General features: G+C 32.1%; 1 protein-coding gene and 1 long non-coding RNA gene across 2 annotated transcripts in view; both read right to left on the bottom strand.

Moving 5' to 3' along the window:
- Window positions 1–2,182, bottom strand: part of LOC112476980 — a 37,240-nt gene extending 35,058 nt beyond the window's left edge. The window contains exon 1 of the long non-coding RNA XR_003045271.1: window positions 2,141–2,182. This is a non-coding gene — a long non-coding RNA (uncharacterized LOC112476980). The remainder of the gene's footprint in view (window positions 1–2,140) is intronic.
- Window positions 2,183–4,699: 2,517 nt separating this feature from the next.
- The window catches only part of CAAP1 (caspase activity and apoptosis inhibitor 1), a 36,951-nt gene continuing 17,914 nt past the window's right edge, over window positions 4,700–23,736 (bottom strand). The window contains exons 5-6 of the mRNA XM_006908343.3: window positions 20,467–20,540; window positions 4,700–6,689 (exon numbers count right to left, since the gene is read on the bottom strand). Of these exons, the coding sequence (XP_006908405.1) occupies window positions 6,343–6,689; window positions 20,467–20,540 (421 nt within the window). The 3' untranslated portion in view covers window positions 4,700–6,342. The remainder of the gene's footprint in view (window positions 6,690–20,466; window positions 20,541–23,736) is intronic.

Here is a 23,736-nt window from a genome sequence, read left to right as displayed (position 1 = left end):
GAGTCAGGAAATCTCAGAAAGCAAGCCAGCATATTTTGAACGTTAGAAAATAAAACAGATAAAGGAGCATGAAGGTAAAAAAGCTAATCTGAACCAGGTTCCTTCTAAAAGTTCAGGAAAATGAGCTTCACATAAAAATGAGAAACAAAAATATCAAGGTCAAATCCTATGCAATATTATAAATAAAAAAGAAAGCGATGATAAGGAGCAGAATAATATCATGACAGATAATAAAAGTATACCAGAAAGAGGCACACTGACCATATCAAAACTATTACCTTGCATTTTAAAATGAGATCAACATAATTAAGAAAATGATACAAGCCCTAAAAGAACAATATGAATCAGAATTAGAAATAACAGGAAAAAATCATTTTAGAATGAAAACTAAGTTTGAAGAAACATAGGAGTGAATAAATAAAACAGATAATGCCTTAATGGAAATGGGTAAAAAGTGAAAAGTTTAAACTTAAAATGAATATAAAAAAAGATTCAAAAGTGACGTATACTAGAGATAAGTGAAGACTCAATGTAAATAATAAGAAATTCAGAAGAAAAACAAAGCAACGGGAAAGAATACCACATTAATAATTTAAGTAAATGTTCTTAAAATTAAAAGTGTGAAATTACATAATGAAAGATCACACCACACATTTGAGAATACCAATACATAGTCTAGTAAAAATTACTGCAGTGAAACAAGGAAGAAAAACACATGACCATAAGCAAGTGTCATTGCCAGTCTCAAGTCTCACTGATTCTATCTAATCTGCTGTCCTCTCTGTCTACTATCTTTCTCTCACACTTTTCCACTAGGGGGGAAAAAAAAAATAGGTTAAAAGCAAAAGCAAGAACAAGTTAACAAAATTAAGTAACATCTGCTTAAACATAGACTACATTTGCTATTGTTCCCTTATTAAAGTCCACTGAAACAACAAGTAAAGAGATCAAAAGGACTAACTCATTTAGATAGTAAAAGGCAGATTGGTTAATAAAATTTTAGAAGCTGAAACACAAATGAGTGGAACTGACCTAGGGAAGAAGGTTGCAACCTAAGAGCCTGTAGCAAATTAAAAAACCACCTGATTCTAAACACAACGCAAGTAAGGCTCAGTAGTAAAGATTCTAGGTTCCTCCAAAGACTCAGAATGCCATCAGTAAAACATGAAAATTGGTCTCCACAAACAGGCATCCATTCATTCACCAACTCCACAGAAGAGTGCAAAAGTTGAAGCATTAGATTCTAAACTAAGGCACACCGAGCAGAGTTAAAGACAGGTCTATTAACCTGTTAAACAAGAGGATTAAGTAAAAAGCCTTCATAGTGAACTATGGATATCCTCGGCCAGCCCAAGAGAAAAGTGAGGCCCAAGTAATCAGCCTCATCCACAGAGAGCTTCCAAACAGCTTTTTAGTGTCTTACTCTTACATGTGAAGGCAGCCAAACACCACCATAGATTTAGGAAATTTGAGAAAACATCAGATAAAGAGCAACACAAGAAAAAAGTTAAGTTGAAGGGAACAGAAGGCAAAAAAATAGAGGAAAACTTGAAAACAACTACTAAAATTAACATCCTCAGGTAAAATGTCACATCCATGAAACCGTCAAACAAGGCCTGACAGTTTAATTGGTAAAGATTTAATTTGTAGAAAAACAGTGTGTCCTTTTTAGATTCAGGCAGCTTATTCCTTATACAAACAGTGAAAAACAGGAGCCAAGTACCCATGGCACTCGTGCTGGGTGACAACAAAGTAAAAGAGATGCGAGAGGATTGATAGGATAACCTGTTGTCTAAAAGCTAGTGCCAGGCTGCAGCTAAACAATTTTACAGCCTGCAGCTGTGCCCTAAATTGGGCTAGGCAAAAAGTGTCATGTCTCCAAGGAAACAGGCAAATGGGAAAATTGCCTCAAGACCTCCTTCTGCAAGATGGGGAATCTCCGACAGGGAAAAAAAAAGATGAGAAAATGTTCTTGTGACCTCTCCTCACAAAACTGCCTCTCTAGCCTTGTTCCTGGGAGGATCACACGGTGTTGGGTGTTGCGCCAAGACTTAGGCCAGTCGAAGGATCAGGCTCTGCCTGCATGGCCTAGAAGTAGATATATGAAAAGTAACCAGGATGGAGCCACTGCCCTGCTTACCTTCTGAGATCAGACAGGATCTGGCTTGTTCAGGGTAGCATGGCTATAGACAGGAATGTTTTTAAAGGAAAAAAAAAAAAAAGATAAGATTATATGTTTTTCATCCTATTGAGAAGAGATTTATACTTCTGGAAGACAGCATGTATATTAATGTCTACTAGAGAAATCTGATCAAATGAAATAATAAGATATTTATATTATTAATTTGAAAAAATTTGAAATAAAAATTGGACCAAAAAATATAATTACAGATGTCACAAAGCCCTGTTATCAATAGTATTTACATAGTCAAAAATTTAAATATTAAATACTAACTTAAAAAGTACACTGTAACCACACTGTATTGAGAGAATGAGGGAGGAAGGTACACATTTAGGGAAAAAATGGAGCTTAACCTTCATATTCCAAAATAGATCAATAGATAAAATCTAAAACAAATGTCACGATATGGCATAATAATCATGTTGCTTAAAAATACAGAGATAAATGGAAAAAACGCTTGAAAGATTTGAAAGTGGTTACCTCTCAGTAACAAATGCTGGTATAAAAAGAAAAGGGGAAAAAGACTATTTTTCGTTATAAGCCTTGGAGGAAACATTTTTGACTTAACTTTATTTATATATTATTTTGAAATAAGGCAATAAAGATAACCTAAGTTTATGGGCCAAAGTGAATAATTCTAGACAGTATACTTACCAAGTAATCCTGACAATATTATAATAAGTAAAATGAAAAAAAAAAACAACAAAAACTAGATTCTTCTTCATATCCAGCAACACTATGGGACAGAGGGATTAAACAGATTACTTCATTCTGAATAGGAGGAAAAAGGGGAGAGGTAAGAAATGCATAAACTTAAGAGTTCCTTCACATAATGCAATATTCAGATGATGTATTATAGAATTGTATACTTGAAACCTATATTTTATTAACCATCACCTCAATAAATTTAATTAAAAAGCGGTTCCCTAAATTTTCAAAAATTTTATGGTATTCTGTACTAGAATTATAAATTATAGCAGGAAAAAAATCATATACTGGTTAACAATTTCTCCCATTTTACAGTTACTTGTCCAAGGTTACACAGCTAGTTTGGACAGAATTAGAACCTTCCTTCTTACCTCTTAAACCTTTCATTGCAATGCTTTTTAAAATAAGGATTAAATATCAAGGAAATGTATTTGAATTCCTATTGATATTCATTAGTACTGTTTTGTTTTAAAAACAGGAAAGACTGACAGTAAATCACACAAAAAGGGAGAAAACTATCAATAGTAGACACTGGTTGGTATAGGAGGGATGGAGATGTTACATTTTTTTAAAAAACAAACCAATCTTCCAGCTGTAGAAGGGGAAAAAAAAATCACATATTTCTTGAGGGTTTGCTGCACTTATATAATAAACTTGGTATCATATTTCAATAAAATGTACATTTAGGAAGTTTAAAAAAGGGAGTCTACTTGGAGATAAAGAAAATGTAAAAATATCTAGCATTTATAAGTTAAAGCATATTGGTCTTTTACTTTTTAAGAATTAAACAGATACAATAATGGAAAAGTATCTATAACTGAACTTGCTTTTCCTAATTTTTATGATGGAATAGAAGAGAATTTTTAAAACTTTTAGGCTGCCATCTATATTTGGCCCAAATTATGGGTTCACTCCCGCTTTATTTACCTTGAAAATGGTACTGAAAAATATTTTATTGCAATTTGTATTATTGTTCAAACAGAACTCTAGTCAGATAGCTGATCATGCCCTAGGTTCTAACCACTTGTTCAAAGTAGGTGTTGGCAATAAGATTTATAAGGAAAGGATATATTGACTAATAGTTTTAAGAACCAGTGTTCAACAAAAGGATTTGGAGGGTTTTAGGTGATTTTTCATAATTAGCATGTTATATAGGTAACCCGGCAATAGGTTTTTAGGCTATATCTAATTTGTAAATTAGTAGGAACATTGAAACGTGGCCAGAGTCTAATGCAGAGGGACCATTATTATCGGTTGCTACCTATCATTCAAAATTTGGGTCAAGTTCCTGGTCAAATACCAGGATTACTTGATTTTATATGGAAAATTAGGCTGCCATATTTTTTTCTCTTTTAATTTTAATTTTCCTTACCTTGGCAAAAGGGAGGAATTAGGCATAAAAAGCAGCAGCACCCATATCTTTATTGGTCTATTCCATGCTAAAACCTATACTTTAACATCCCTGAGTTTAAGATTTTGAACAAGATTGAACACCTTAAAGGTAATCAATAAATACCTGTGAGCCGATGATTTAAATAACAGCATCAGATCAATACATGGTATTTTCCTATTACTTAGGCATTTCTAAAACAAACTTATCTCTATTCTCTAAAGCTATTCAGTTTCAAAAAGCTCTCATGTCTTTCGACATGAAAAAAGAAATAAAAAGAATAAGAGGAAAAGTTGAATTTCCAAGTAGGACTCTAAGTAGCCTCTAATTTGTTCAGCTCATTCTGCCTCACACATACACATTCCGGTGAAATGTCCTCTAAACCATTCTGCACACTGAATAAAGCAGACACACAATGCTTCATGAAGGTGGTGACTTTAATCAGTAACAAAGCACTCAGACCTTTTTTCTACTCCTATATGTTTAATCACACATGTCATCTACAGCATTTTGTAATTAGTAAGCAGCAATAAAGTTTATTCTGCACTACTTTATTATTTTAACTTTTAGTTTAAGTTGAAATAGAAAAACCATAATCAATGCTTTTTCATTTTGAAGGAGTAACTATGAGAACTCACTATTTAAATCAGATTCACGTTAACTAGCCTAAGAGAAGCATCTCAAATGATATGTCTCTGTGCTTCATCAGAAAGCTTAAAGGAGAAAAGAAAAATGTCAAGATTACTTAAAGGCATGTCCAGAACAACAACAAAAATGAATTTGTAACTGCAATTCCAATGTTTCATAAATACTCTCTATTTCCATAACTAATCCTCTAAAATTCATATATAATTAAGCCAGCTAAGAAAACACAATCCCTGTAAGTTTTATATCTGAAGAAAATCCTCAGACAACATTAGGAGAGCATGGCTTATAAATAAAATATACTATAATTGTGAGCAAATATAAAAACAATAATTCCAGATTTATATTTTAGAAAAACAAATTAATTTATTTTAAGTTAAGAGTCTCTACCTACGTTTATTTTGGTATAAAAAGACTGCAATTAGTAATGGGCCAAAAAGAATCTGTAATTGTGGCAGGATGTTAATTTATTTACAAAAACTATACAAAATTAGATTAATTATAACATCAACTTATCAAAGCTTCCTGAAATTAATTTTGCTTTTGGAAATGTATCAAGTCTTCAAATCCAGAATGATAGTCTTCTTTATTTTTAATTCATGGAATTATAGCACATCAGATCTTCAAGCAAAAACACCAGATGAAAGCCTGTACAATAAAATATTCTCTTTTCCCGACAGCTTGGAATGAAAATGTGTTCCCTTTTTACTGAGGAAAAAAAGTTGAACAAAGTGTCTGATAATATCAAATACCTGTTAGAATGACCTGTCTGCTGGAATTAAAGTTGGGCAGTTACTCTACATTGTTAAAAATTGCCTTAAATTAAGTCCTTTTTTTCTTTCATAAAGTTTTTTTCAGCCATTTCTGATCTCTAAGCCTTATAGTGAAAAATATTACTCAGTTTTTGCTAGTAAATCCACACCCATAATGTATCTTCAAGACAATACATATGTTAAAAGTGCATATAAGCAGAGCTAAATTTCTTAAACTGTTAACAAACCTAAGAGCAATAATTTAATATTCTATTGCAAAATATAGGCAGCTTTAAGAGCAACATGCTTGGTCAATTTTTCTTAAGCTTTTTGGTTTGGTGCCAAAACATTTAAAAATAAAGAAAAAAATACCATGACTCTTTGCTGATGGCTTTTCGGATTATGATCTGTAGACATAGCTAAATACTCATCTAACAAAGTATCCAGTTAACCAATAACATTTGCCATGAACTCATAAAACAATAACACATATATAATATAAAAGTAACAACAAAGAAAAGAAATATAGGTATTTGAGGCCTAAAATGAGTTTATCTAATAAGGATTGAGAAATATCATATAAGACCCAAAATAAACTTCAGATACAAAATTATACGACGTGGCTTTGTTGAAACACACCTAAAATTCAGGTTCAAGTTAAATAACTAGGCTGGCTTTTTTATATCACCAGCTTTCATCAGGGCTTTAATAGCTCTTGCCCTCATCTCAAGTTCTAGCAGCTCCAGCTGCTGTGCAGAAGGCTGAACATCTTCTGGTGGAGGAACAGAGAGGGTGGCTGCTTTGGGTTCCTTTGGGCTAGACTCTGCCAGTCCCAGAATCTCATTCACACTTTTTTCAATGTCTTTCTCCAAGTCATCTATCTGACCAGCTTCACCTTGGACAGTATTTTCTGGAACCTCAGGAGCAGCTGCTTCTTCGTTGCATGGGCCTTCTATGTCGCTGTCATAAGCATCTGCATTTATACTGAGTACGTCACTATCTTCCCCTTTGCCTGTAACAAACAAAAGTAGAGGAGAGGGAAAAACCATGTAACCTAAATGCCCTGGTCAAAATTTCCTTTCTATTTATGATTAAAAGGCTGCTTTGACCCCACCTCCCACCATGGAGTCTCAAACATATTAAATAATCCCTATGCCAGCACCTCTCCCACTGACCCCTCAACTTTGAAAACAAATCTAATTTCATGTTAATTTTAATGTATTTTTCATTCCAATTCAGTACAACATGGAAGCATTGGGAAATTTATACCATCATATGGAGTTCCATGATCAATCCTAAATAAAATATAATGCTGTATACCACAGCGAAGCATGTAGTATTACTGGAAACTCTTTGAATATAGACTGTTTATTATCGAAGTAAAAATCCATTCTAGAAAAAGTTCAAAATACTTTGCTTTATAAACTACAAAAAAAGAAAAATATCACTGGCAAGCTGGATACTATGTGCATTGTGATTATCCCAAATCTTTTCATATGCTTTTTCAAACACTTTGTTCTAAATCAATAAATTAAAGGAGAGTGCCTAAGGCCATTTTCTAAGATGAAATAAGTTTTCATCAAGAGGATTTTAATTAATAAAGTTAGTATGTAATTTTTAGAAATGTATTTATTCTAAAACTTCTATAACCGAAGATAAGAAAATGCAGATTATAGCTCTCAACCACTTTGGTCTTGGACATTACTCAAGTCCAGGTATTATTTACAACTTTAAATGCTCAATTATACCTCCAATTTATTTATCCTTTAAAACTCTTTATGGGAAAAAAAAAAGTATTTATGATCTCCAAAATGTTAGCTTTCTTACCTTTCTTACAGTAGGAAAAACTTATTTACAAAACACATATTGACAAATGGAAAATTCTGATAATAGAATGTATAGGAAGAACATCAATAATTCTACTCCATTGGTTTTACAATAAATAATTTACTGACCTTGACTGATCCTCCTACATGCTAATAATTCAAAAACTACTTCCTATTCCAAAATTAAAATGGAAAATGAATCAATAAATTCTGTGTCCACAAACAGAACTTGTAAAAAAATAAAAGACTAAAATTTTAATTATTTGATGCCAGAATATTTTACATATTTCTCCAAAGCAACAAGTATTTCCAAAGAGCTACAGTATTTCCAAACAGTCTTCTTCTGTAAAGAAATAATGTTTCATATAAGGATTCTAATTTGAGATGAAAACAAATTTAAGAAGTGCTGAGTTATTCTTGGTCTCAAAAAGTTAATTTTCATGCCTAGCAGGCTTTAATCTAAAATTCTAAATCCGTAGTCCCTGATTCTGAATGAAAACCTGCAGTCTGTTTAAAAGAATTTAAAATATAAGGTTTTGAAAAAAATGTGATTGTTTTTCAGACTAGAAGTTGTTCCTTAATAATAAATGAAGAGATGACTATAATGGCTGGGGGGCCGAGTAGGGGAGGGCGGCGAAAGAGAGTCTGAAAGCTGAGATACCTGAGACCTAATCCTTATTCTAATACTAAGAATGAGATTTTGGGCAAATTCCCTACCATCTCAAGAGTTTTTCTTCTGTAAAAATTAAAGCAAATTGTTCTAGAATATCTCTAAAGTCCATTTAAACCTTGATAGGGCCTATAATATTCTACTTACCAATAATTCAACATATCAGTTAGTGTTGATGCTTAAAATAAAAGCATATCTAATGTTATGAGTGACTGTAGGCTTCAAAAGTTTCTTGTTTGTGACATTAAATTAAGCTGAGAGAAACCTTAGAACCTGGCATAATTAAATATCTGTCTGAATTCCTGCTAAAGATGGTTAAATTGAGCACACATATCTAATTTCCTTCCCTACCAAGAACCCAATGAAGTGACAGAAGAGAAATATTTAAAAATAATAGTATAAAAATTGTAAGTTAACTGAGGATTTACATATGTAGTCTACATTTTGTGAAATGCTGACCTGCTTCTACCCTTTTTTAATTATTTCTTACATACCTAGACATTGTAAACATTCTTTTTGTCCTTTTAAAAAATGTATTTCGCTAGTATTTTAAAATCATCTGCCCTATCTTAAAATCAATGGATAAAAAAAAAATGCTCAAAAATGAAAACATCTGATCAGGAAAATGCATTAGCACTAAAGGAATTTTATCCATCTGGAAAAAAATTTAAAAATTGGTAGGATAAAAAATTATTCAAGATATATTATCAAGTCAAAAAAGAAAAAGATAATCATATTTATGTTAAAAATAACAACTAAATTATTAATAGTGGTTACTTCTAGAGAGAGGAATAAAAGTAGAGGGGGAAGAAAAAAATGAGTTTTCCAATTTCACTCTACAAAGATGTATTTCTTCAACCATTTCCAATACTATATCTTGTAAAAACTTTAAAAGAAAAATAAAATATTATTAGATAACTAGAAAGAGTATCATCTAAAAAAAAAATTTCAGGAATTTTAGAAAATATGGATAGGAAAGATGAAGTTGACAGAGAAATAAAAGCAAAGCAAACCACAGCCAAAGACATCACAGATAAGAGAGTCTTTGAAGGAAGGAAGAGTTGGCTGTAGAACAGCAAAATAATTAAAATTAAATTTATTCAGAACAGGTCAGCCATATGAACCCTTCTTTCTTTCCCTTCTCCCCTTTCCTGCCACATGCCTAAGCACTCTATCGGGAGTGCTATTTTTACTACAATAAAAAAAGAGATCTGTTAGAAGAATATCTCTACACAGCTACTAAAGAAATCTAAACCATCTACCGGAAAATCCCAGCTACAAGAAGTGAAGGACCGAGATAAAAAAAAAGGAAGAAATAAAGAAAATTCAAGGATAAGAAGACAGTCTACTGGGGGAAAATGAGGGGTGGGAGAGTTTACTCGGTATCCTTAAAGATACTGAAGTGGACACTGTAGCCGTAAAACAAGTACACAGTGCAATGAAAAAAGACCAGAGAAATGTTAGAATTTAAAGACACGGTTTTCAAAGCAAATATTCAATGGCTGCTGGAAGATAACGTTTAAAAAATTTCAAGATATAGAAAACATATATATTTAAAATATGCAGTAAAAGTTGAAAGATGAGGGTGAATGCTGAATTCAACAACCTAATATAATTAATGCAACAAATATTATTGGGCACCTACTATGTGCAAGACACTATTTTAAATATTGAGGAAACAGCAGTGAATAAAAAATAGTCCCTGCCTTACATTCAAGTCATATGAGAGACAGTATAAATAAATATCAGGTGCTATGAAGAAAAATAAAGCCAGATAAGAAGATAGTAGCAGGAGAATGCCTTCACAGACAGTGATTATTGCTACCCGATAAGGTAACATTTGAACAGACTTGAATAAAGTGACAGAACAAGTCAGAAAGTAAGAAACAGACAGTGGAGAGGGCAAATAAAGAAATGAGAAGAAAACTAATCTAGAAGAAATTGATCCAAGGTGAAGGTCTTCACGCAGAAAAAGGGCTTGCAAATTGCAGAGCATCAAACCTAGGATATATCCTGTGAAATGTCACAACTCAAGGGTAAGAAAAAAAAAATTCCTAGTAATTCCCAGAGGAAAAAAAAAAATTGGTTACCAAGTGAAGCTAGTTTCAAGGAATCGGGAGCATTATTTATTATCAGCCACTGTGTACAATAAATCTCAATGGCTACTAACATGATCACAAAAAAAGAAGCAATAAATGCCTCCTTATCGAAGAATATAACGTTGCTTCTAAACATTCTTGTCAAAAAATTGAACACGAATCTGATCAAATCTCTATACTACCTATTTACAGAAAATAAAATTCAGAAATTTGAATACTGAATATCAGAGGATTAAAAATATATATTATTCTGCATCCCCCAATGAAATAATAGATCTAGACAATAATCAATGACTGCTAAAACCATTAGGTGTAAGGCTGACAACACCTGAACCAATCAATCTTAATATCACAACACCGTCAATGAATACTAGGTTAAATATGAGCGCTTTATGACTATCTGATGATATTGAATGCTATTTTTAAAGGAAGTATGGTTATGTTTAAAAAGATCTCCCTTATCTTTAGGAGATATATACATATTGAAATATTTACAGATGAACTGAAAATATGTTTAGGATTTGCTTTAAAATAATCTAGTGATGTGAAGCAGTTAGAAGTATAATGAAAAAGGATTAGCCATAGGTGGATAATTGTTGAAGATGGAGCTGAGTAAGGAAGTTAATATTCCTACTTTCTTTCCTATTTTTGAAAATTTCCAAGATAAAGTATTTAAAAAAAAAAAAAGTTGATTTTTACTTAAATGCCTGAAACAACATTTTTTTGGGGGGGAGAGGAAATATGTATATATAGCTCCTAGAGAAGAACATAACAAAACAAACTCAATGCTCCTATCAATCATGGAGCTGGTTATTAAAAGAGTTTAAACTATTTTATTGTGTTCTCTTTTAGTTTTCTTCACCTGATTTTCAGTTATTCGCATTTAGCGGTTATGTCATTTAGAATAACACATTTCACCATCTTTCCCTCCTAGGTCCTGGATCTTAACTCTCCAAGGCCTCAAGTGTTACCTATCTGCTGGAATCTCATTAGTAACAATGTCTATGATCACCTGGACAGCAATGCTGTGCCTCCATGGATTTCTTTTCTTAGACAATAGATAATTTTGGTTTTACTAAATTTTAAGTTATAAAGAACACACTTGTAATATATTCTTACTGCAGAAAGTTAGCTTGATAACTTTTAAGTTTTGATGAGTTCCAGCCTTTTTCAGAAACCAAAACTTTATTTTCTGAAAAGGAAACAATTGTTCTGTTAATTAAGAATAATCCTTCTGTAGAAGGCTTCAATCTTTCTCTCAGCAAAAGAGAACTTGACATTTTTTTCATGTAGTATTTTAAACTATTGATATAATTTAAATGCATCATGTTAACCATCATATTCAAAATTTAATCATGGCATGAATGACTGTTCCTGATAAAGAAGAAAATGCAAACAATTTAATATAAAAAATCTGTCTAGTAGTCTACCCTCTAGTATTTAAATCCTCACTGAACTTCCAGATAACATGAATGCCCACTAGCTTGTAAACATAACTTTTAAGAATCACAAATCCAGAGATTACTTCAAGAATCAATAAATATATACTCATTATCTATTACATATGCTACAATGGTGCTGTAGAGGCCACAGAAGAGGTACAAAATGCCACAGGTATGATAGACTAAATACTATAGCATGATTAGGATACAGTATTTGCCTTCATGGTACTTATGTATGCTTAAACTCTGAACATCAATATTTTAAAGTGCTAAATTGTATAATATAAGATATGACAATTTCAGAGTGTATAAGGCAATAGGGAAAAGTTAAGATCTCCATAGATATGTGATATAAAGTAGGTGATATTGACAAGAGGAAACTCCAAGTGTGGGGGAGAGAATGGACAAAGGCAAAGTGCTAGATCTAAGCTTAGTGCAGAATTATGTGAGCCTACCAGAAAAAAATACACACATGAGAATATATAAAAAGATAATAGCATTTAAAATTATTGCCTCTGAAGACTGCCATTGTACAGAAAGTACAATAGGGACCTCCTGTCAGCCTTTTACAATGGGTCAAATAAGTGAATATTTTGGGGCCACACTGTAGCATAATAACAGGCTGACACATGAGAGATTCCTGACCATAACCTTTCCTCTAGTAATTTAAAAGTAAACAGAAAGAAAATCTTTAGAAATGTCATTTATCATTTTTCCTACCATTTGATTAAACAGGCTTCTAACAGAATAAAAGTTTGATATTAGGGAAAACATCTAAGGATGGAAGCTTATTGCCAGTGGAGTCAACCATGTGATTGATTAGAAGGTTGGAACTTTTCATGACTGATGAGTAAATCAATCATGCATATATAATGAAGCCTCCATAAAACTTCAAAAGGATGGATTATGGAGAGCTTTGGTGAACGTGGAGATTTGGGGACAGCGGCGAGTTCGGAGAGAGAGCACAGAAACTCTGCATTCTGGCCCACACACCTTGCCCTATGCATCTCTTCCATCTGACTATGCATCTCTTCCATCAGTATCCTTTATCATATCCTTTTATAATAAACTGCTGACCTAGTGAAAAAAAAATCTAGGAAGAAATATGAAAATGTACCAATGTGGAAAAATAAAGACAGAATAGCTTTTTCAGTATCCATATTTACAAACACTGGAGTTCCGAATGAGGCAACTTTTCCCCGCAAAGATCTGCTGCAGTTTACTCATGTAAAAGGGCGTTGCGCTCAAATATTTTCTGCTAGTAACATCTCAGTGCTCCACAATTGGCCCATACAAGGAAGGTATGTTCAAACTCCACAAACTGCTATGCTTCCTGTGGCATTGTTTTTGCTTGTTTAAATGTATAAAAAGGCCCCAAAAGAGATACTAAAGACTTGATTCTAATTTAGATAACGCAAAAGTATCTCTTATATGCTCATGTAGTAAGCAGCCAGTCATTATCAGTATGCCAAAAAAGTGGTAGTGTGTTTTATAAAACATAGAAATCCTACCCTAAAAAAACTTTCACTAAAGAGGTAGGAAAAATAATAAAAAGTGTCCTGTATGTTTTCAAAATGGTAGGATAAACAGTATAATCTCATGGGGAAGGACACTTCAAGAGTGTAGAAAGCTAACTCAAAAATAAAACTCTATCTAAACATTAATTATCCAAATGAGGATATATCCAAAGAAACATAAGCTACAAAGGAAATCTCTCTGACCACATATTTTACAAAGGGCACATAATCAATGATTAATATAAAAGAGTGGTATGAATCTATACAGGTAATATAAACAAAGCCAAAGGCTAAGAAAACAAACAAAAACACTCCATTTTGTTAAGACCAAAAGAAAAACAGACTCTGAAGCAACACGTTCTCTGGTGTAGGTGCTAAAATAATAATGGGTGAAAGTAACTAATATTCTATTTTGCTTCCATCTTCTCTATTAAGAATAATGTACACACTGGACAGAGTATAAGAGAAAGCAGTAATTCTTTTAGTCATCTATCCATCCACTTACTCATTCAAAAGAATTTGAGTACCCACTATGGACAAGCACAGAAGATTTACAGGATCTTAAAACATATATAATCCTTTGCTCTATAGAAGCTCTCTATTTAAAGGGGACAGTCATATGTAAACAAATAGAAACACCAGAGTGGGAAGCTATTTAGGAGTAGAGACCATATCAAATTAGTATTTAGAAAGTCATAAGTGTTTCTTGAATTGAAAACAATTATTAATTACTGGGCAATGTTATAATGGAAGTAAATTAACAGGCGACAGTGCCATGAACTAGGTGATAATCAATTCTACAGTAAGGGCATTGAGAGATGAGGTGAGGTAAGCCTAAGAAGGTCACTAGTTTGGAGATGTTTGATCTTAAAGAACAAGTACCTGACTACTGGTGCGAATGAGTATAAATCTCAGATTTGAATTAACTGCATGACAGATGTTAAAACTTGTGGTCACAATGGATAGATTTCCATTTATATTCTGAGATATGCTGTGAACTAAACACACTGATAACCACAGTTCTGGTTTTCAAAAGATGACTTCTACAAGACTACAGTACAGTAAACTTGACATCAAGTCCCTGAATATATTTTCTTCTTATAGGTCTTTTAGACCTATTACTTGAATAAATATGAAGGAGATACAGACTTAAAAAGTATGTATTAAATATGAATATATAGTAAGAGAATGAAAAGGCAAGCCACAGACTACAGAAAATATTTGCAAAACACATTTGAAAAAAGACTGGTATCAAACTATATAAGAACTCTTAAAACTCAACAATTAGAAAACAACCCAATTTAAAAACGGGCAAAAGAGCTGAAGAGACAAGTCACCAAATAAGATTATAGATGGCAAAGAAGCATATGAAAAGATGTTCAACATTGTATGCTATTAGGGTAATGCAAAGTAAAACTAGATACTGCTGTACACCTATGAGAATGGCCAAAATCCAAAACACTGACAGCAGCAAATGCCAGCAAAAATGTGGAACAACAGGAACTCTAATTCACTGTTGGTGGGAATGTAAAACAGTACAGCATTTGAAAGACATTTTGGCAGTTTCTTACAAAATTGAACTTGGTATTTACCCAAAATTGAAAAGTTATGTCCACACAATAACCTGTGTACAAATGATTATAGCAGCTTTATTCACGATTGTCAAAATCTGGATGCAAACAAGATGTCCTTCAGTAGATAAGGAGATAAGCAAACTGTAGTACATCCATACACTGGGAGATTTATTCGGCAATAAAAGAAATGAGCTATCAAGTCACAAAAATACGTGGAAGAACTTCAAATACATATTGATAAGTGAAAGAAGCCAATCTGTAAAGACTACATACTATATGATCGTAGCTGTTAAGACATCCAGAAAAGAAAAAACTACAGACAGGAAAAAGATCAGTGGTTACAGGAGTCTCAAGGAGGGAGGGTGGAAGGGATGAAAAGGTGAAACTATACTGTATGATACTGTAATGGTGGATACATGTTATTATACAGTTATCAAAACCCATAAAATGTAAACACAAGGAATGACCCTAATGTAAACAATGCACTTTAGTTAATAACAATGTACTAATATTGGTTCATTAACTGTAACGAATTTACCACACCAATGCAAGATGATTATAATAAAGTAAACTGGGAGAAGAGAATGTAAGTAGGCATACAGGAACTTTGTACTTTCTACTCAAATTTTCTGTAAACCTAAAGTTGTTTCAAAAAGTTAAGGAATATTAATTTTTGAAAAATTAAAATTTGTTACCTATAAGCTCAAAATGTATCAATTATAATGCGGCAACCAAAACTGCTAATTAAATCATACAGTGTGGTGTGTGTAAAAGGATCAGGAACTGGTAGTAATGAAATCTGATTTCAATCCTAGTGTCTACTATCTTTCCTTTGGTAGGATCAGTTTGATGGTGGCATGGAAGACTCCTGGCCTACAAATGCTGCCTAATTAACCGATAATCTTCCTTCTCTTTTCTTTTGCAAAGCAATAAAATTGGATGGCATTTTTCTCATTATCTTTTTAATTTTTTATAATTTGTATTTATTTGTTCAGCCACAGTTGTGAAGTTCTTTCAGCAAAACTCAATTCCTTTTTAACTGCAAATTTATTTCTTCATTCTTTTTATTCTAGTCCTACTTACCTAGCTTTGCTTCCCCTAATGCCATACTATCTTAGAATAACAGCACCAGCAGCAATAAGAAGTAAAATTAATTGGGTTTTTCCATTTCTCCCCACCTTAAGGATTCAAATGGTCTCATATAGTTTTATATTTGCTACCTTTGCTAATGATGGCAAAATCTCTTATATCGCATTTAAGTTTTTAGAAGTAATAAATAAATAAGCTATGGTCATTGTCAATTCTTTATAATAGTCTAAAAGAGTGCTCTCAACTCCATTACCTACATAAAATGAAAACATTTTTAAGTACCTGCCACACTACATATTTACTTATAAGTTAATATGTACTGTAACAATCATATAAATGTAATCAGGAATTTTAAAAGGGAGAGACTTAAATATATGTTTATATATATTTATTTATTTTCGAATTTCTGTTGTTTTCTTCCTGCATTCTCTCGGAGTATGTATAGTCACACACTTTGGTGACCAGTGGTCTGAAATGCTGAAAGCAGCTCAAAGAAAATATCTATTCTAAACTTTCATCACCTAGTTTAACCATTCAAAACATTTTCCCCTATTAAAGTCTATCTTTCAACTTCTTGAAGCTCTTGTTAACAAGGTATGTCTTAAAGCTATCATTCACTAACTAGTGAACTAGAAGGCCAAAATATAATTGCATGAGGCAACTAGATTATTAAAAAAAAAAATGTCCAATTATAATGTTGTACACCTAAAACATATATATAATGTTATAAACCAATGTTTTCTCAACAGAAAAGAAAAAGTGGCAAGATTTGAGTCTAATCACAGCTAAACTCTGCATGAGAAAGCTAATGTAAAAGATTCAGAGTAAGATGTAATACATGTCTTATTGATTTTGATCATTTTATATGCCATATGGTTATGTATTTGTTTTTATGACTATATTCAAATGTATGTATTTCAAGGAGCCACCATATAGCCTAAAGACTAAATCAAGTTATATTTTCTTCTAATAGAATAAAACACGTAGATAGTAAAAAAATGTATATTTCATTATGCTTCCATTACGCTATCTAAGAAAACAGATATTAAGCACTTTTCCCAAGAGAAAACACTGCACTAGGCACTGGTCTTTGCAAAATCTGACAGCTAGAAAGGAACTTCAAGATCAAGGCCAAAATTCCAAACACTGATTGCAACTGCTCTACAACAGTGCCACCAAGTGGCCATTTACGCAACCTGTGCTCAAATATCTTCCTTAGGCAACAGGAACATATTTCAGAAGGCAGCCCACTGCATTTTTTGATACTTGTGATTATCTGAAATAAATAAGTCATCTAATAATTTTATTTATGGGCCCTATTTTTATTCTCAGAGTCAACACAGAACAATCACTCTTCCACCTGACAGCCCTTCAAATATTTTCAAGTGACCTCTATCTTTAACCTGAATACTCAAATTCTACTTAGCTATTTCTCAAGTATAATTAAAAAAAATTTCTCCTAATAACTTCTAAGAAGGAATGCAAATATAAGAGCTTAATTACTGAGGTTACAAAGAAGAATACTTTGCAAAATTACACATATCCCAACTGTAAACATTAAAGCAACAATTTAAATTTAGATCATCATTTTAATATTACTGAATGTCTTAAGCAAATTTATTTATAGATAAATATATAAGAAGACAATTCATTAATAATAGCAGAGATTTGGTATTTTAAAAATACTTTCAACAAACAACCTTTGACAAATAAGTTTTCATTTTTTTAAACTATAGCACAAATGACTAATTTAGAAAATTTATATAAACCATTATTATTTTAAAAGCTTAGCTAAACCTTTTCAATAATACAAGCCTTGAAATCCTCCAGGAAATTAACATAAGATCTCAGGCTTGCACATGTATATGTGCATGTGCCCACAAACACAGCTGTGCTAAAGATAAAGAACAAAACTATACTTGGTGCTTCTTATACAACTGCCCTCTTGCTAAACATGAATGACTTAGGAACATAATCCCAACAGAAGAGTTTCTATTTTACTACAGCACCAATCAACTAGTACATTATATTTACATTTAAATAATGTTTGCACAGTAAACGTATCGGTCCCTTATTAAAGTATGATAGAAGTTAGTGTACAATCTGATACTCATCTTCAGCACAGCCAGTTTCATAAATGTTATTTCCTATCGACAAGATGAATGAAACCAGTACTAGACAAAAAAATGCCACTTCAATTTAACTAATTTGTAGTTAATACTTCTCGATAGTTGAGTATTTGAGAAGCTGAAAAAAACTAAAAATATAATTTCAATAACCTGTCGGTATTATACACCATTAATAAGTCATACAGTGAGATTTATTTTACTCTAAAAGAGCAAAGAGAAAATTCAATGCTGCTTTATATTTTGCTCTCCTGAACAAAGGGTTACTTTAGTACTAAAGTTTCAATGAATTTTCTTAAATGGCCAAGCCATTAAATAAAATGACAATGTATTCATAAGGAGCATTAGAGTCTATTTTTATTGAGCTCACCGTGAGAAGAATAGCTAGCTACGCAAAAAAAGTTAGAGATAATACTAAATCAATTTTGAAAGTCTTGCATATTAAAAATAGACAATATTAATTCATTTAGGAAAAAGGCAATAATCTTTACTGAGTCTACCAGGATTTCTATTTCCTGGTGTTTCTAACTTTCTGGGGAACTCCAAACCAGTTACTTGCTAGCTGGTTCATAATTGAGCTATAGTACTATTTATCTGGAACATGTTCTACATAATTGAATCATCTAAGTAATTTATATTTATCCTGTTATGCAATATTTTATATATTAACTATTTTTATAGACATTTTTCTAGAAGACTTATTTCCCTGCTTTCTTTAAGAAAGATTTGAAACTTAATTGAACACTTTCCTACAGATTTAGTCACAACATGAACATGAACTGTACTGTACCACGGTACTGTTGTACTTTGATACTATATTTTCTCACCTCCGCCTGCTGTCACTGATTGATGACAGTGTGTTCTTGATGTTTCTGAAACCTAGGTGAGAACTTAAGAGTGGTCTATAAAAGCTCCTACACTTAAAAGCTTCATAACATCTGGCTAGTCCATGATATTATTTGCCTCCATGGCTGGTTTTCAAATGACTGAAGTGACCTTAAAAAAAAAATCACAGAACAGGCTGTTGACACTGGGAAAGGAGTTCTAAAGAGTTCCAGGTGCCGAACATGGGAGGAGAAAAACAACTTAGAGGGCAGCACTGGCTAATTTGTACAATAAGGTCTCCATTCTTTATTCCCTAAGAACTGGCATCAGCCTGACCATTATAGTTTTTTCTATCCTTTTACATGACATTCTTCTCTCCACAGATAATCTAATAGCACAACTTCCACACTGCCTGCTCATTTGATGCAAAGAGTAGAAACAAAGGCAGAAACAAAAACAATGTTGTCCGATTATACATGGTGCAAGAGCTATATAACTGTGACTATATTATATGAATATGATGTATGCTTAGCGTGTATTTATGTATGACGAATAAATGTAAATGAAAACTAGGAATCTGAGTTTATGTCTGGGGGTTGCTCAGAGTGGTCAGAATACAAAAATATAATTTTGTCTGGTTATTTAAGAGACTAAACAACGGGACTTCCGAAAAGCACTGGAATTCTCAAGGCCATCAAGAATATTTATAAACCCCAGGGTATAAAAGTCAGAACTACAGAAAATCTAGATTTTGTTCTCTCTACGTATAAATTGAATGAATCACAAAATTAATTATCCAACATTTTCTGCTTTGTTAATTGAGCATTAGTAACAAAAACCGCAGCTGAAAAAAAACATCTGGCTAAATAAACTGATAACCTGCTTCTCTCTACTAAATAAGTTCCTATGACTTAAGTTTTAGAGAAATTATTCCAAGCCACCAAGGATTTTTGCTTATATAATAACACAACTCTTTGGCTGTGACAGGTTATCACTGCTTTAAAATAATTTTAGCAGGAAAAAGGAAAAATGTGATATGTTCTTTGAGTAACTAATAATAATATTTTTCACTTTTAATTTTCCCAACTAGGATGAGAACAAAATAAACAAATAAACAAAACATCTGAAAAATCAGCCCTGTTGATCTGCTTGACTTAAATAAATCACAAATTACCACTTCACATTTGCTAGCTGGTAATGTCAAAAACTACTGATTTATAGAAAATAAATAAGAAAGTAAACAAGAACAAAACATCTCCGCAAAAAAAGAGATTTCCCATCAAACTTATTTTTTTCCATATACCACCCAAAGCTACCAAGTTAACATATCTCTAATATCTTGCAGCTAAGGATATACAATGAAGGTTACCAAATTAAAAATATTTAATGACAACTTTCTACTGGCATCTATAACTATACATAACTAAAGCAGAACTACTCCAGGGGCTAAAGAAGTCATGAAACTAAGGATGGATTCTTTACTCTTTTGATCTCAGAACAAATAAATTTTTCTGTCCTCTATAAAATAGAGGACAAGCTGGTACACTGTGAAAATGTATTATTGTAAATGCTTATAATCTTTGGGTAAAAGTTATATAACAATTAAGTACCTGGTTCATACCTTGTTTTAATTCCAAACCTTCAGGTTGCTTGTTCTCTCTCATGGATGAAGTAGAATCTATACATATGTCTTGTCTGAGGAATGAAAAAAAATAAGAACAATTTTTAAAATTATACTCGATCAAATAATATTTACAGCTCAAGATCCTAGAATGAAGTTAGACACTTGGGAAGACACACTGAATTCTTCTAAGCCCCGAGGGTACCATTTAGTGCACTCTGGAAACTCAGAAACATGAACACAAGTGTCAAAAACAGCAGCTATAAACTACTACCAATTTAAGCAGTATACTTCTTTGTAAAACCAAGGGGCAAACCTGGAAAGAACATGGAGGTAACTTTTTCTCCCTTCCAATACTCTGCAGGGTAACTAATGGGACAAATAACTTACTGATGAATCTAGTAATTTTTCAAGCTCAACTGTTAGATTTAATGGGCACTGTGGCATTCAAATTATTTTATATTTATCTAATTTTGTAACTCAAATTCTTTGATGTCTATAGTACATGAGAAATACTTATTTTATATATAATATACATATGTAACCAAAGTAAATGGATTAAGTATAAGAGCATACCATAAAAAGTTTTGATTTGCCATGGTCTGCAACAGAGCTGCAAACTAAACTAATGCTCTTTCTTAGAGGGCATTATACTATCTTAATATCGATGCCACAAATAGTTTTCAGCAAAAGTCAAGAAAAATTAATTAACTGCAAATATTCAAAATGACTATTTTATTTAAAATAAGTATCTATTATCTTTTGAGAACTTTTATAGATACACTCTAAAATTAACATACTAAAAATATTTAGGAAATTTTCCTACTCACAAAACTGTTCTATCCACTTAATAACAACGGATTCCTCAAATAACCAAAGGATAAAGATTTCTGATCATTTCTTTGAGAAGTTTACAATATTCTTTCCAACCAGCATATTTGGCACTTACGTTTGCTCTGTGTTAAAATGTTACTAATGCAAGCATAAACTCAAAAAGACTACAAAATAATTTGAATTTGCTATTAATTATAACATCTAAGAGATTTATAATTGAGATAGCTCTCTGTGTTTTATATTTCCTCCTGTCTAATGTCACCTACTCGGATTTTATTCTTTCACCAGAATGGACTGGCAGATCCCAAGGATATTAATGATGCTCCTTGGCAATAAACTATATTAAGAGCTTTGCAAAGAATAAAGTTAAAATGTGCTACCCTCAAGTCTTACAGTCAAATTAGATTTTACCTACTAGAAGAAATATTTCTAAGTATCTTCCTTTAAGAGAAAATGTTTATTTGCTCTTATACATCCTGATGTACACTAAATTCTTCTTCTAAACATATATAAGTTAATTTACAAAAAAAGGACTTGAACAAAAATATAATGTAGGTCAACATTAAAAGGACTATGAGCATATATAATACCCTAAGGACAAAACATCATCCAAGCATTATCCTAGCTAAGAATGTATAACCTATATTATGAGGAATCATCAGACAAACCAAAAATGTAAATGAGTAATGTTTTACTAAAAAGGAGGGAGTTAAATGTCAATGTTATAAAAGACAAAGAAAGGCTGTGGAAATATTCCAGGACAAAGGAGGATCAAGAGCCATGAAAATTAAATGTTATAATTGACTTGAGAGTGCTGAACTGGAGGAGGAAAAATGCTGTAAAGGACGTTATTGAGTCAAATGACAAACTGGAATACCGATGGCAGATTGGATAAAAATATTCTATCAGTGTTAAATTTACTGAAGTTGAACTTACTAAAGTTGACACTGTATTGTGGTTATATAAACTAGAATATCGCTATCTTTAGGAAGAGTACAATGTAGTATTTAGGGTAAAGTGCCATGATGTATATAATTTAGCCTCAAATGTTTCGGAAAAAAATACACATGTATGTGAAGAGAAGCTGTACAAATGGAATAAAATGTTAATGATAAGTAAATCTTGGTAAATGTTATATGAATGACTCTTGTACTTTTCTTATTCTTGCAACATTTTAGTAAGCCTAAAATTATTTCCAAACAAAAATTTTAATAATAATGCAATGAAATGCATTTTTAATGCATTTTATTTTCTCTGTAAAAGTCCCTTGGATTCCCTTCAAATAAAACTGGTCCCCTCTATAAAAACTTTCTGTTGTCATAAACGATTCATTTTAGTGCTTAAAGTGAACTTTTATAATGTTCAGTTTTATCTTAAGTTGGGTTTATTCAGGTTGTTGAAGAAAGTCAACAGAATTTCAGATAGGTGTAGTACACCACCTTGTGTCTGAAAAGTGAAAAGATAGATAAATTTCAGAAAAACAGTTTGAAATTGTAAAACCTAATTTTTCCAAGATGTAGACTTTGAAACCAAAATTATCATATACATTCAGAGTTCTCTAATACAATTTAAAAATCTTCACCAAAAAGCATGAAAGGCAAGATATACACAAAATAGGAAATGTCTTAAAGTATTAGAAAACTACATGTACCTATGTCCTTTATTTCTCGTTGGTTGCACGAAAAATAAAAAATAAAAAAATAAAACTACCCCCAGATGATAAAACAAACTAGGTGTCAGAGTTAGGAAAACTAAAAAATATTCCAATTTACATTTAAATGACATTTAAATATTTCTATCAAATAGTATAAAAACTATGTAAGAATTTTATAACAACTGGAGAGAGAGAAGAGGGAGAGTGAAAAGGGGGAAGGAGGGAACAATGCTAAATCTGATTTGGGTTAAGAATGTTACAATGATTTTTGTACTTCTTTCCATTAAAAAAAAAAAAAAATCCTTGTTTTTATTTTTCTAATTCTCTTCTCCCATCTGCAATGCTCTTTCTTAAGGCGGCTTATTTTACAGTCTTGGCTTTGAATTATAAGACAGTCCTATGCCTATTCTGGGATTTAAGTCCTCAAACTAACACCAGTCTAGTCCAACTTTCTTTCTTTTACCCCAAATATAGTTCTACTCTCAATCCTTTCTTTACGACTCAGTGTATTTGTTTTTTTTTTTTTAAATCAGAGTAATGCACTGGGGAGATCTGCAGAACTTAATCGAGAACAACTACACATGTGAATTACTAAAGGTTTAAAATATATTTCTAAATTGGAAAAGTCAATTTCCTGTCCAAATGAAAAATACTGGGAAGATACCGCAACAAAAGGATAAAGAAAAAGGACCAAACCAGCCAGAATATTCCCATTTTAGCAAAAGTCAGGTGAAAAGAATCAGGCAAACTGTCATAACAAAAGATAGAACTGGATTCTCTCC

The sequence above is a fragment of the Pteropus alecto genome, unplaced genomic scaffold (genome assembly GCF_000325575.1).
Source record: "Pteropus alecto unplaced genomic scaffold, ASM32557v1 scaffold222, whole genome shotgun sequence".
NCBI classification, from domain to species: domain Eukaryota; kingdom Metazoa; phylum Chordata; class Mammalia; order Chiroptera; family Pteropodidae; genus Pteropus; species Pteropus alecto.
The sequence above is the reverse complement of the archived record's forward strand: the minus strand, read 5'-3'. Positions and strand labels throughout refer to the sequence as shown.